The following is a 13,313-nucleotide window of genomic DNA, read 5'->3' on the forward strand; positions in this document are numbered from 1 at the left end:
TACTCTTTTACCTCTTTACTGTACCTGTAATTCTTAACTGTGCTGGAGACTGATTTCCCCCGCGGGAAATCTATCTGTCTATCTATCTATCTATCTATAAATGTCTCAATAGAAGAATAGGGAAAATACAACCACCACAATTGTGTGAGTTATATATTGTTTGATGATATATAATATTATGTAACATACTCTTCCATGCACATTTTGTACACCAACAAAAGTCACATAGTGTAGCTTTAACACTTCTGGTATTACTGTGTAGATTAGATCAGTGTTGTGTTCTACAGAGTGACGCTATACGTAGTGTGACCTGCAGAAAATGTCTGTAGCCAAGCCTAGCCCTCTACTAACCATTTCATCCATTGAAAACACACTAGCGTATCTCCACGACCACACACATGTCGTGCAGGGAATGATTATCGTATCGGAAAAACCTAGAACACACCACTGGATTAGACTGTCATTAGACTCTATCCTCACCAGTATTTTGGGGGTTGAGCGGAGTGGCTCTTCTTCTTTGGGTACGATACGGATGTAGAAAACAGCGGGGAAGATGAAGATGAGACATGGGGCAGATGTGGCACCTGAGAAACGGGAGACAAAAAACCCCAAGTTAAAAGAAATGATATACTGTAGCTGCCTCCCCATCAACTGTAGTGCCGGCTTAATGCAAGGCCTTTAGGTGCTGCAGCACAGGTTACCCACCTTGGGGGGGGGGGGAACCAAGCGGCGGGGTAAAAGTGAAAGTAGAGTGCCAAAATGTAGGAGTAATGTCTGCTGAAGGAGCGCTAAAACGGTCAAACGTGGCTAAGGAGACCAAAACGGGTCTCAGCACCGGGCACCATGTAGGGTTAATCTGCCCCTGAGTACACCAGGTTCTTTCAGTTCCCATAAACTGCTGCGAGATGGACTGGGAAAAGACATTTGAAGCTCAGACAACTGTCAAGCTGTATCTCACAGTTATGAAAACCACATTTTGGAGAAAAAAAATAGTGTCTCAATTGCATAACTGTCACAAGATTGTTTTTTTGTTTTTTTCAGATCCGGTCCATAAAATACCAAGCATTCCTGAGGTGACTTTCAAGCTTCGCTTCAAATATCTTTAAAGCCCTAGCTTAGCGTATGTACATTTTTATGTCTGAGGAATACTTTGATAGGATTTACTTGAGATCAAAGATACTAAGAATATGATTATGTAAGGGCTCTGAGTTTACTGTAAAGGTGTGGGGGCATGCTGGAGTCAGTCTGGTAAAACGAAGCATGCAGTGCTAAAATGTTCTTCAACTAAATAAAGACAAAACTGAGATAATTGTCTTTGTTGCCAAGGATGAAAGCCAGAGAGATGGATTCAGACAGATGTACATTCTCTTATTCACATCAAGTCAATGACAAAGTGATTGAAGGATTGATTCAGTACTTTGCAGTTTGCCAAAAAAAAGCACAGGAAAGTACAATTTAATACAAGGTCTGCTAAAAGGATTTAACCCAAGAAAGCCTATGGCTTGTTTCCATTGGGGTCCTTTGTACTCAATTCATCGAATTGTGGTCCAAAGAATTTCCCCAGACTTAAATAAACATCATGGGGCAGAATTTAGTTATTATGCCACAATACACATAGTTGTGTAGTGAGCTCTCTTCCCCCTTGCACCCCCCCCAAATAAACAAATATATAGCCTATTATTTCAAAATATTTTAAAACGTTTATACAAAAAACAAATCACAACTTTTCATCAATTAAAAACAATTCCAACATTTTTCAAAAGGATTTCATAAAAAAGAAAATAATAATTTCCATAAATACATTTTTAAAAAGTTGAAGTAGTGAAAATAGCAGATCTGCAAGCTTGCAACATAATAATAATAATAATAATAATAATAATAATAATAATAAACTGTATTTATATAGCACCTTTCATGACATAAATGCAGCTCAAAGTGCTTTACAGAGCAAGAAAAACTAAAAACACATCGCTTGTAGATCTGCTCATTTCACTATAGTTTGGGTCCTGGGCAAAAATCTAAGCTAGGAACCACTGGTCTTAACATACCGATGATGCCAAAGATGCCCAGAATGTTGGGGGCAAAGATGACCAACATGTTGATGATGGAAAGCAGGACTACGGCGATGGCGATGTGGCGAGGCCAGTAGAACGTCTTGTTGGGGAAAAACATCTGCTGGAGAGCTCTCCGGACCTAGAACCGCAAAACACCAGAGAGTCAAACACCCTTGAAGGAACATGTTTGGCTATAGCTATAGTATAGGGCATAGCAGTGGTGGCCATTTTGTGGTGCCACCGATAGAAAACCCATTCATTATTCCCGCAGAGATTTCCGAAAATATTTATATATAAATTATTCTAAGCCTGGAACTAAGCCACCCAGGCTCCTAGTGAATCATGAGCATAAAACATTTGATTAGTATATAATATAACACATATTTAAATATTTTTTGACACAGAATCAAATCTTTTATGGTCACGATTCACCAGGAGCCTGGATGGCTTGGTTCGCAGGCTTAAAATAATGTATATAAATATTTTCGGAAATCTCACCACAAAATGGCTGCCACTGCTATGCCCTATTGCAGGGACATGGTCAATCGTTATAGTTATAGCCACAGTGTGTGTGTGTTGTATTGTGTGTCCAATAAAATGTGACTTACAGGAAAGAGCACGATGGGCACCGTGAGGGTGACAGCGATGAGCACAGCCACACGCACACACAGGATCAGAGTGTCGTACGGGTCGATGCGGCTGTAGGTATGCAACAGCTCTGACTCCACCTCACCTACAAACAGTGGTGGAAAAATAACTCTTTTTTTTTTACTTAAGTAAAAGTATCAATACTGCAATGTAGAAATACTCTGTTACAAGTAAAACTTTGGAATTCTAAAATGTACTTGAGTAAAAGTACAAAAGTATTGGCAGCAAAATGTACTTAAAGTACCAAAAGTAAAAGTACTCATTATGCAGAATGTATGTATGTATAATGTATAAAAAATCTTTAGAAAATAGCAGATCTACAAGCTCACAATGTGTCGCATCGCTAGCCTAGCGTGGCCAGACAATATCACACTGTGTGGAGGGCAATTATTTTTTTTGCAATGGCAGATTTGTCTGGAACCAGGCTATCGCATCGCGACGCATTGTGAGCTTGTAGATCGGCTATCTTCAAATGGCCAAAATGTGTATAGGGCTGAAGAGGTTAATGTATGTTTTGTAATATCAATCAAAATCTACAAAACTAAAGTTTTCAAATAAATATAGTGGGGGTCCTCAGAATTACTACAGGGGGGACACCAAATGTTTGTGTGATAGGAACTTTTTTTTACATTACACTTGAACCCTAGAATTCCTTTTCTGAGGGGAACATTAGCCAAAAATAGCCGATCTACTTGTAGATCGGCTATTTTCGGCAATGAGGGAAAAAAGAGCAGATCAAGTATTGAGGGTTTAAGTGGTTAACTGTCTGAAAATACACATTAACATGAATCCAACACTGATGACAGTGCTGTCAAACAAGTCCATTAAGCTATCTATGAAATCTATGAAAAGGTTTAATCTGCAACATAATGTTATACAATATGTAGTGGGGGTCCCTGCTTCATCTCTCTCTCAACTAAGGGGTCCTTGGCCTGGAAAGACGTTGAAGACACCTGCCTTATAGAACAGCATAGCAGATCAAAAGGTTGTCATTTGAGCCATGACCACTAGAGGGCATACTTATATCAGGATTATTCTCTCAACCTCAACACAAACCAGATATTATGTTATGTTTCACTGTTCTTCTTCTTCTTCTTCCCAATGAAAAAGAAAGCACACACACCAGGTGCATCAGTGAGGTGTTCAGAATACAACTACGATCTTCTCTGATGTTGAAGAAGGCTGGGCAGCCAAAACACAATCAAATCAAGAGAAATATGTAGGTAGGTAGTAGCCTACTTTAGCGTTCCAACATCATCCTACTACTATCCTAATATTAAATGAACAAAACTGTCCTCCCACGCCAATTTTTTCTCCTCAGTGGGTTGACCAATCGAGTTGAAATTGTATTGACCATTGGCATAATTATGCAGGGAGTGAGGAAGCCGGTTCTTTACATTTCCCAAATTCAAGCTGTTTATTAGCATTTTTGTCACAGGCTATGGGATCTTTAGTCACGTTTGTGTTCCACCCCCCAGGCTATTGGAACTGTAGTTGTGGTCGTGGTCCCAAAGCCCTGGGACCACGACGGACGGTAGCTGGAAAAGCTAAAACAAAATGTACAAACACAAAACCTCAACTCTTGGCTTTGCTGTTACCACTACTGTTTGTTTGTGTGTTTGTTTGGAGAGAGACAGACAGACAGAGACAGAGAGCTAGAGTGTGACAATGAGATAATTATACTCCCATGGGAGCGGTGCCAGGCCTCACCATAGAATGTCAGGTATCCAAAAAGAGCAGCCAGGAAGTACATGGTGTACATGACTGCGATGGAGATGTTGGACACATGCTGCATCTTTTTCTGTGTGGGGCTGAAATCAGAAGATATCGCCGCGTGACGTCACACACAAACATATTACACACAACCTGCATAGCATCAACAACCCTACTGACAAACCACCTGACCACAAAGTAGAAGAATACCTAGACCCAACACAAGAAAACATTTTGAGCTTTTTGAGCTGCAGTGATGATCAAACTAACATGCTATAACACGTGGTGTTATATATAGCAAGCGGTGCATACGCATACGTACATATACCAAAATAAAGTCAAAGCAGTGCATGGGACAGGGTAGTGATCAGCCAAGCACAAAGCCAACGTAACAGCTTTCCTCTTTGCAGTAGGACTTCATTATCTACTGTACCACTAATGCCTGATTTGGTTCCACGCCGCGTGTTGCCCACACGCGGAATATAGCTAAATCTACAAGCTCTAAACACCTCGCGATATGGCGAGCTCAGGGGTCCTCGCCATGCTGGCTTGTGGTGGACATTTTTGTAAAAATTCCATTTTTGCCATGGACATGGAGTAAATGAGCGGACAATAATATGACCAGAAACACATAAAGAGCTATAGCCCAGAAGGACCATAGCAGGTCTGTAACTCTGAGAGAGTACAAATGTAACCAAATGGACCCTCACGGGTCCATTTGGTTACATTTGTACACTCTCAGAGTTATGGGGGTCCTTGAAATTAAAACATTTGAGAACCACTACTACTATAGTTGGACTCCTATTTTACCATAGTGTCATAGTAAATCAGTGTCATACATATTCTGAAGCAAACCTGGAGACTGAGACATTCATTAATTGGCTCTTATGATCAAAATAAGAACTTTATTATAATTATAATAAAAGATTTGCCACGGACAAGACCAAGTCTTTGCCACGGACACATTTGTCCGTGTACGGAAATATCGATGATCCCTGGGCGCGTTGTGAGCTTGCAGATCTGCTATATAAATCAGGCTTATAAGCAGGAGTGTTGGCATCTTTGGAAAGAGGGGGTGAACATACTTGCGCAGCTCTGTGTAGATGGGCAGGACTTCGGGGTGGCACACAAACGCAAACGCCAGGATGGGGATGGTGTAGGCCGTCTGAAAAATGAAGCCCCAACAAGTCACCATAGATACAGCGACGCCGTCCCAGGCGTCTTACCACCAACCTCGCCGCATTACTGCCCATTATTCCCTCACACACATCACAGAGAGCTAATTGTTTCCCTGTGATTAACTTGGTCCTGGCGACTTACCAGCTCGGGCCCTATTTAAGAATGCTTTTCTCGTAAGCTGCTAAGCAGCCGAGATTGGACTTACTACCCGGGGTTGGGAAAAAACTCACACATTTGTTTTAACCCATTAAAATCGGGAAAGCATCTGGGTCGTTTTAGATTTGAGCCAAAAAAAAAGCATGATTTTATACTTTGGCTATTCAAAAATAGCAGATATACAAGCTCATAGCGTGGCACAAAGTGACACGCTATGAGCTTGTAGATTGTAGATAGCTTGTAGAAGCTAACATTTTTAACTCAAATCTTTGCTTCTGGGGGTCCCTGGAACAAAATATTTTGAGATGGGCTTCCGCAGCCAAATACATATAATTTTGGGGGTACTTGACATGAAAAGGTTTGAGCACCAGTGCACACTGATATAGAAAACTTTTCAGAAAACTGTTTGGATTTAAAAGATACTTGTAGAATCGGCCTGATTGAATATTTGTTTGATTGATTGATTGATTGATTGAATACTTTATTAGCAGTTTGCAAAAGAAAGCACGGGAAAGTACAGTTCAATACAAGGTCAGCTAAGAGGATTTTAAACCCAAGAAAGCCTATGGCTTGTTTCCATTGGGGTTCTTTGTACCAAATTCATCGAAAATTGAAAAAAAGCCTCAGGTCTACATGGGTTAAGGGATGCAAATAAAGATGTAGTAGGACGGATTTCATGAAACAAAATAAATCGAGGATGACTGGTTAATATGCTACTGCTGATGCACTCTACAGTAAATGCCTGGCTGATAAAATGCGATGACATCAGTAATGGTTATAATCAAATCGGCTTCAGCGAGGAGCTACTAATATTAATGGGCTTTCAGCAGTCCTCTTCTGTACGCAGGGTTGGGAAGATTACATCCAAAATTAAGTTACAGATTACGAATCAACTGCAGTTGTAACCAGTAACATATACTGTAAGCAGTGTTAATTTTGTTGACTAAGACTAAGACTAAAAGACTAAGATTTTGATATTTAGTCGACTGAGACTAGACTAAGACTAAACAATTTCAGAAGACTAAAATAGCCTAAAACTAAATAGTATCATTCAAAAGACTAAGACTAAATCAGAATTTGCTGTCAAAATTAACACTGATTGTAAGTAATGTAATCTGTTTAAGGGCACGGTCACACCTCACTTTTATTTTACCTATGGGGCGGAATCTGCCAATGCTTTGTCAATGCAAATGCGTGGATTCGAGTGAAAGATGCGCAAGACCATGAATCCACGCATTGACAAAGCATTGGAAGATTCTGACCCATAGGTAAAATAAAAGTGCGGTGTGACCGTGCCCTAAGAGTGTATTGTATCGATTTTAGAGTAATCCACAGTACCAAAATAATCAGATTACATTACTTATTATTGGGTTACTGGTTACCTAAGTAACCCATTATTAGGTTACTCAGGTTACTGAGATCTGTTGCCAACAATTTGAATGTAACCTTCCCAACTCTGCATGTGGAGGTACAGTAATATGTGAGGCTCTTTAGAAGAGTACAGTAACCATCACAGTCATTTCCCAAGCTATTTCATTTACAGAAGGTGAATCATCAAAATACAATCTGTCCCTCAACACCTTATATAAGTCAACATAAGAATAAATCTAAGACAAAAAATAAACCATAAAAGCCATCACCTCCTTTTCTGCAGGTCAGTGAAGTCTGATGATAAATGTTTTTTGAGTTGTGATTCACATGCTGTGAGGCGTGTGATCCGTGTTGTGTCATCAGCAGCAACATGCCGGACATGGCTAAATGATGAATGCCAGTGAATTGGTGGTGGTTGCTGTGGATATTAACCCATTCAATGCGGGAACGCATCTGTGTCATTTTAAATCTCTTTTGGCTATTCAAAAATAGCAGATATACAAGCTCACAGCGCAGCACTCGGTGTCCCGCTATGAGCTTGTAGATCTGCAATGTTTTGAAAAATCGAGAACATCTTTGAATATATATTTTAAAAGCAAACATTTGTAACTCAAATCTTTGCTTCTGGGGGGGTCCCTGGAACAACATATTTTACAAATTGTTCGCTTTAGAAGAATATATATCCAAAGATTTGCAAAAATTATCAAGATTTTTCAAAAATAGCTGATCTACAAGCTCAAAATGACAGAGATGTGTTCCCGGTCTTAATGGATTAAGGTGCAAAAATGAACGTGAAGGACAATATAGAGTGACTTACACAGAACCTACCTGTGAATTCATGTTGACCATTTTGGGAACGCAGGCGGGGTTGATCTCCCCGCCGGGATCTGTGGCGTTCACACTGCTGGTGCTGAGGAGAGTGGAGTTAAACGAGTAGTCTGAGAACGGACAGGGAGTGTTGAACTTCTTATAGATGACCTGCGTGAGGACGGAGCACAGGAGGAGAAGGAGTCAAACATGGAGAAAATAACTATAAGACTTCAGTTATAGCCAGTGGTGGATGTACTCAAGTACTGTACTTCAGTACAATTTTGAGGTATTTTTAAGTATTTCCAATTTTCTGTACTTTTACTTCTACTCCACTGCATCTCAGAAGCAAATATTTTACTTTTACTCCGCTGCAATTATTTGAAAACAGTTACTAGTTACTTTGCAGATATAGATTTTTATATTATAAAACAAACATTAACCACTTTAGCCCTATTTTATACCTAGGCTATTTGAAAATAGCCGATCTACAAGCTCACAATGCGTCGCATCGTGACGCATTGTGAGCTTGTAGATCAGCCATTTTCAAACATTTTAGTACTTTTACTTTTGGTACTTTAAATATTTCTTGATGCCAATACTTTTGCACGTTTACTCAAGTAACATTTTGAACACACACATGTAGGCCTTTTACTTTACGTAACAAGAGTATTTCTACAACGTGGTATTGCTACTTTTACTCAAGTAAAAATATCTGAGCACTTCTTCCACGACTGGACTTCAGTTATTATAACGCCCATGGCAGAGGGACAATAACATGACAAGACTCATACGGGAAACCGGGAGAGAGACACTACACCAAGGGGGGAGAGAGAGAGAGAGAGCCGTGTGCATGGATTATAGCTCGCACAATCAAAAGTAGGTCAGAGAAAACACACAGAACAGAACCATGGCAGGCAGTCGGGAGGCTGCAGGCTAGAAAAAAAGAGGAAACTAGCCCATGGAAATGGGAAGAAGGGGAGTGGAATACTAAAGAGGTCATCATCATGATAGGAAAACAACAGTGGTGGAAAAAAGTACTCAAATTTTGTACTTAAGTATAAAAGTATCAATACTGCAATGTAGAAACACTCTGTTTGCAAGTCCGTTAATCAAAATTTTGTTAAAAGTACAAAAGTATTGGCATCAACATATACTTAAAGTACCAAAAGTAAAAGTACTCATTATTCAGAATGTCCCCGTTTAATCGTTCAAAATGTATACAAATCATTTGAAAAAAACTGATCTACAAGCTCACAACGCGTCACATCGCGACGCGTTGTGAGCTTGTACATCAGCTATTTTCAAATAGCCAAAGTTTAAATAGGGCGGAAGTGGTTAAGTTATGTTTTGTAATAATAATTCAAATCTACAAAGTAACTAGTAACTAAAGTTTTCAAATAATTGTAGTGGAGTAAAAGTACAATATTTGCCTCTGAGATGTAGTGGAGTAGAAGTAAAAGTATTGAAAATTGAAAATACTCCAGTAAAGTAAAAAAGTCCACAGATTTGTACTTAAAGTACAGTACTTGAGTAAATGTAATTAGTTACTTTCCACCACTGGAAAACAAGCCTCAACCCTACTGGCTGATTTCAGCAGATCTGCTTTTTGTGCCTTGGCAGTACTGAGGATATTTCCACCAATCACATCTTAGTTGGAGTTGACACATGCACTTCCTGTCGTGATGCTGCGTCAGGGAGGCGTGATTATGAATCCCACCAACGTTATAGGATATAGACCCGCCTTACCTGTCTGATTGGCTTAATGGCAGGCATAGTTTTACTGAGGTTAGGGTTACTTAGGGTTAAGGTTAGGTTTGGGCATAGTTTTACTGAGGTTAGGGTTACTTAGGGTTAAGGTTAGGTTTTGGCATAGTTTTACTGAGGTTAGGGTTACTTAGGGTTAAGGTTAGGTTTGGGCATAGTTTTACTGAGGTTAGGGTTAAGGTTAGGTTTGGGCATAGTTTTACTGAGGTTAGGGTTACTTAGGGTTAAGGTTAGGTTTGGGCATAGTTTTACTGAGGTTTGGGTTAGGGTTAAGGTTAGGTTTGGGCATAGTCTTCATGAGGTTAGGGTTACTTAGGGTTAAGGTTAGGTTTGGGCATAGTCTTACTGAGGTTAGGGTTAGGGTTAAGGTTAGGTTTGGGCATAGTCTTACTGAGGTTAGGGTTACTTAGGGTTAAGGTTAGGTTTGGGCATAGTCTTACTGAGGTTAGGGAATGGGTTAAGGTTAGGTTTTGGGCATAGTCTTCATGAGGTTAGGGCTACTTAGGGTTAAGGTTAGGTTTAGGCATAGTTCCAAAAAACGAGAACTGTCAATCACAGCGACTACTGGCCAATCACAGCGGGTTTTGCCTAGAACTGAAGTGGGATCCATAATAACGCGTCAGGGTAGACTTACGGCGATGAGGAAGAAGACCATGCAGCTGAGGGAGAATCCGCTGGTGTATCCCAGGTACCCTGAAACACACAGACAGGCCCTCATTAGCGTCACGTCCATTTGGGACCTTCACAGTCCCTCAATCATCCCAACGGGTGCTCATTAATGGAGTGCCATTGTCAACAGTGATTTATGCCACGCCAGGGGCCGATACAGAATGTGCCTAATGATGACCGGCTGGGCCTGGAAAAAATCTGGGTGGGCCTGAAAATACGTCTGGTGGTGGGATCACAAGCATTGTTTTGTTTTATTGTTTTATTGTTTTGTTTATTCGGCTATACTGTACATGGTTCTCACCTAAAATAATAAACAAGTAGTAAGTTAAACATAGTAATCAAACATAAGTGTGAAATCCCAAGTTGTCGATCTCAAACGGTGGTTAGCGTTGCCATATTCATATGGGCGGGCCATATTCAATCTAGATCAGTGTTTTTTTCAACCCTTTTCATATCAAGGGCCATTATTTATTCGGCATTTGAGCCACGGACCACCGTTTGATGAGATTTAGACTCTCAGACCCAAGACTTCGAATATTTTGTTGTTCACAATTCCATGCTGTATTGATGTTGGTACCAATAGGAGAGATGACAGGCACACGTTGATCAAAATAAAACTAATTTAATTAAGTAATGCAGATGTTTAACAATAATTTAACTGTTGAGAGTGTAAAATACATTTCATTTTACAATGAAATGAATTTCATTTTACACTCAAGAGTAAAAGATCTATAAGGATCCATTTGGTTACCAACTCTCCATCATTTAGGTGGGGACCACCTGGAACGCCCTAAAGGACCACTGGTGGTCCCCGGACCACTGGTTGAGAACCGCTGATCTAGATCTGACCCTGATCTGACCGTCTGACCCTGTGCCACACAAAGGCTCAATTGGGTCCGCAATTTCAGTGGTAGATCGCTGTAGTAAATGAACGTTAAACAGGATTTTCCAGTTGAACCTTGCAAAGGGATGTTGTGGGCCAGACTAATGATGTTAGGGGCTATAGCTCATTATGGGTTATTCTGGATGCACTGATTAGTTCTGCTCTCCTTGTTGTCTTCAGGAAACAGACCACCCTCGTAAGTGATCAGGGACCTTATTCCCCCTTTAATCTGTCTCTCTTTCACTCAATATTCTGGTGTAATTGCGTAGCAGCTTACTTTGACGCTGCTTCCGCAGGCACTGAGGTTTTATTTAAAAGGAGTAGTTCACCCAAAAAAATTACACATTTTCTATCAATTACACACCCCGTGAAGCCATGAATTCATGGAGATTTGTTTGTTTTTGTCGCATTCCTGAGCCAATCATTTGATGAACAGCGGAGTCTCCGGCAGGAGACAGGAGACTCAATTGAGTCTCCTGCTGACAAGTACAAACGGTCTCATGGAACCAAATGGACCTCAGAGTTATGGGGGCCCTTGTAATTAAAAAGTTAGCGAACCAATGATTTATTACAATGGAAGAGCCCACGTTAGATCAGGAATGTTGAGAGTTACCGCACGTGGCTGAACAGCGATATCTAATCTAACACCAGTGAGCAGGATGTTGTTGAGAGAAATAGAGGTAAGAGGACAAAGAACAGGTTCCACCAGGACATTTTTATTTAATACTTTTTTATGTGAATTTTATGCATAACTTAGGGACAGTGCAGGAAACTGAGGACAGAGAGGGAGAAATAATGATGATGTTGTATAATACAACAACAATATCATTATTGTTGTATTATTCTTAGTTAGAGGTTAACCACTGAAGCTCTACTCAATAATGTTTTAAAATAGTTTGTTGTGCCTTTGTGGCTCATTTTTGTTTAACTGATCTTCAGGGAAAATGTGACAGAAGAAGCATAGAATATAGTTGGAGGCTCACACTGGCAGACTGATAATGATGTCACTGTGAGACAGACAGACAGACAGACAGACAGACTCTCACCTAGCTGTTTCATCAGCGCCAGCGGCAGAATTACGGCAATGGACACACCGATCACGAGGTAGTTGCCGTTCAGGTACCATTCACTGGAGAGAGGGAGAGGAAGGGAAACAAGAAAATCCATTGTACTGATTTAAAAGATAATGGACATCAACACTCTCTCTGATCAGCCTGAAGTGGGTTCCAGCATGAACAGCTCGTCAGGTCCTGATTAAAGAGGATGAAGACCAAACAGTTTCAATAAAATCTGGGAGAGAATCCAGGAGCACTCCAGGGGTAAGATCATTTCAGCTAGCAGGCCAGGAACGGTAACGCACACACCGAGGGTTTGGTGAGGTGCTGGCCTTCGGGAAAAATCTTTAAAAAGGAGGGAAAAAGTTGCACACTCTGTCTCTGTATGCAGTGATTTGATTGAAGTTTCGACCTTCAAAAACACAAAATACTGGTACATTTTTACACATCAATTAATTAAGATTAAGATCATAAAATCAAGATTATACTTTTTTAGCTCCGATTTATTTTTACAAACCATGCACAAATCAAACTCCCGTTTGTGAAACCTCGATTTTTATGCAGCTTAATTGCTTAGCTCGCCATTAAGAATGAAACAGGGGGAGAAAAAAACTAGGACTCTGCAGCCAGCATGAACTCCCATGGTAGCGATCGTACACTCACTCACTCAATCATCAGGCCATGACAGACAGGACTGATTGGCTTGCTGACCTGGCCAGCTCTCTCCTCGGCCCGGCCAACTGGGCCACTGGTGCATTCCTCTGGCATCCACTGACCACTGAAGAGAGCTGGGAGAACTTAAGGCCAAGGTTCAGACCCTGTTCGCTTTGTCGGCGTGACCATCAAAGTTTAGAGCCCCACTGATGTATTGGTTTCGGGCCGACGTATCGGCCATTATTTGAGGACATTATGTATCGGCAGTTATGCATGTGTGTCTGTTTGAAAATGTTTAAATAGGGCTTACCCACTTAAACCATATATGGTTGACCGGAGTCCCTCATGGACACTATA

General features: G+C 40.6%; 2 protein-coding genes across 4 annotated transcripts in view; one reads left to right on the forward strand and one right to left on the reverse strand.

Moving 5' to 3' along the window:
• LOC308083072 (engulfment and cell motility protein 2) overlaps window positions 1-13,313 on the forward strand; it is a 302,126-nt gene that overhangs the window by 265,185 nt on the left and 23,628 nt on the right. The window lies entirely within an intron of this gene.
• The window catches only part of LOC308083074 (sodium-coupled neutral amino acid transporter 3-like), a 61,677-nt gene that overhangs the window by 3,466 nt on the left and 44,898 nt on the right, over window positions 1-13,313 (reverse strand). The window contains exons 8-15 of the mRNA XM_080425207.1: window positions 12,294-12,376; window positions 10,330-10,388; window positions 7,950-8,099; window positions 5,501-5,580; window positions 4,413-4,513; window positions 2,663-2,787; window positions 2,049-2,193; window positions 481-584 (exon numbers count right to left, since the gene is read on the reverse strand). Of these exons, the coding sequence (XP_080281333.1) occupies window positions 481-584; window positions 2,049-2,193; window positions 2,663-2,787; window positions 4,413-4,513; window positions 5,501-5,580; window positions 7,950-8,099; window positions 10,330-10,388; window positions 12,294-12,376 (847 nt within the window). The remainder of the gene's footprint in view (window positions 1-480; window positions 585-2,048; window positions 2,194-2,662; window positions 2,788-4,412; window positions 4,514-5,500; window positions 5,581-7,949; window positions 8,100-10,329; window positions 10,389-12,293; window positions 12,377-13,313) is intronic.

The sequence above is a fragment of the Gymnoscopelus braueri genome (genome assembly GCF_963280865.1).
Source record: "Gymnoscopelus braueri genome assembly, chromosome: 3".
Taxonomy (NCBI): Eukaryota; Metazoa; Chordata; class Actinopteri; order Myctophiformes; family Myctophidae; genus Gymnoscopelus; species Gymnoscopelus braueri.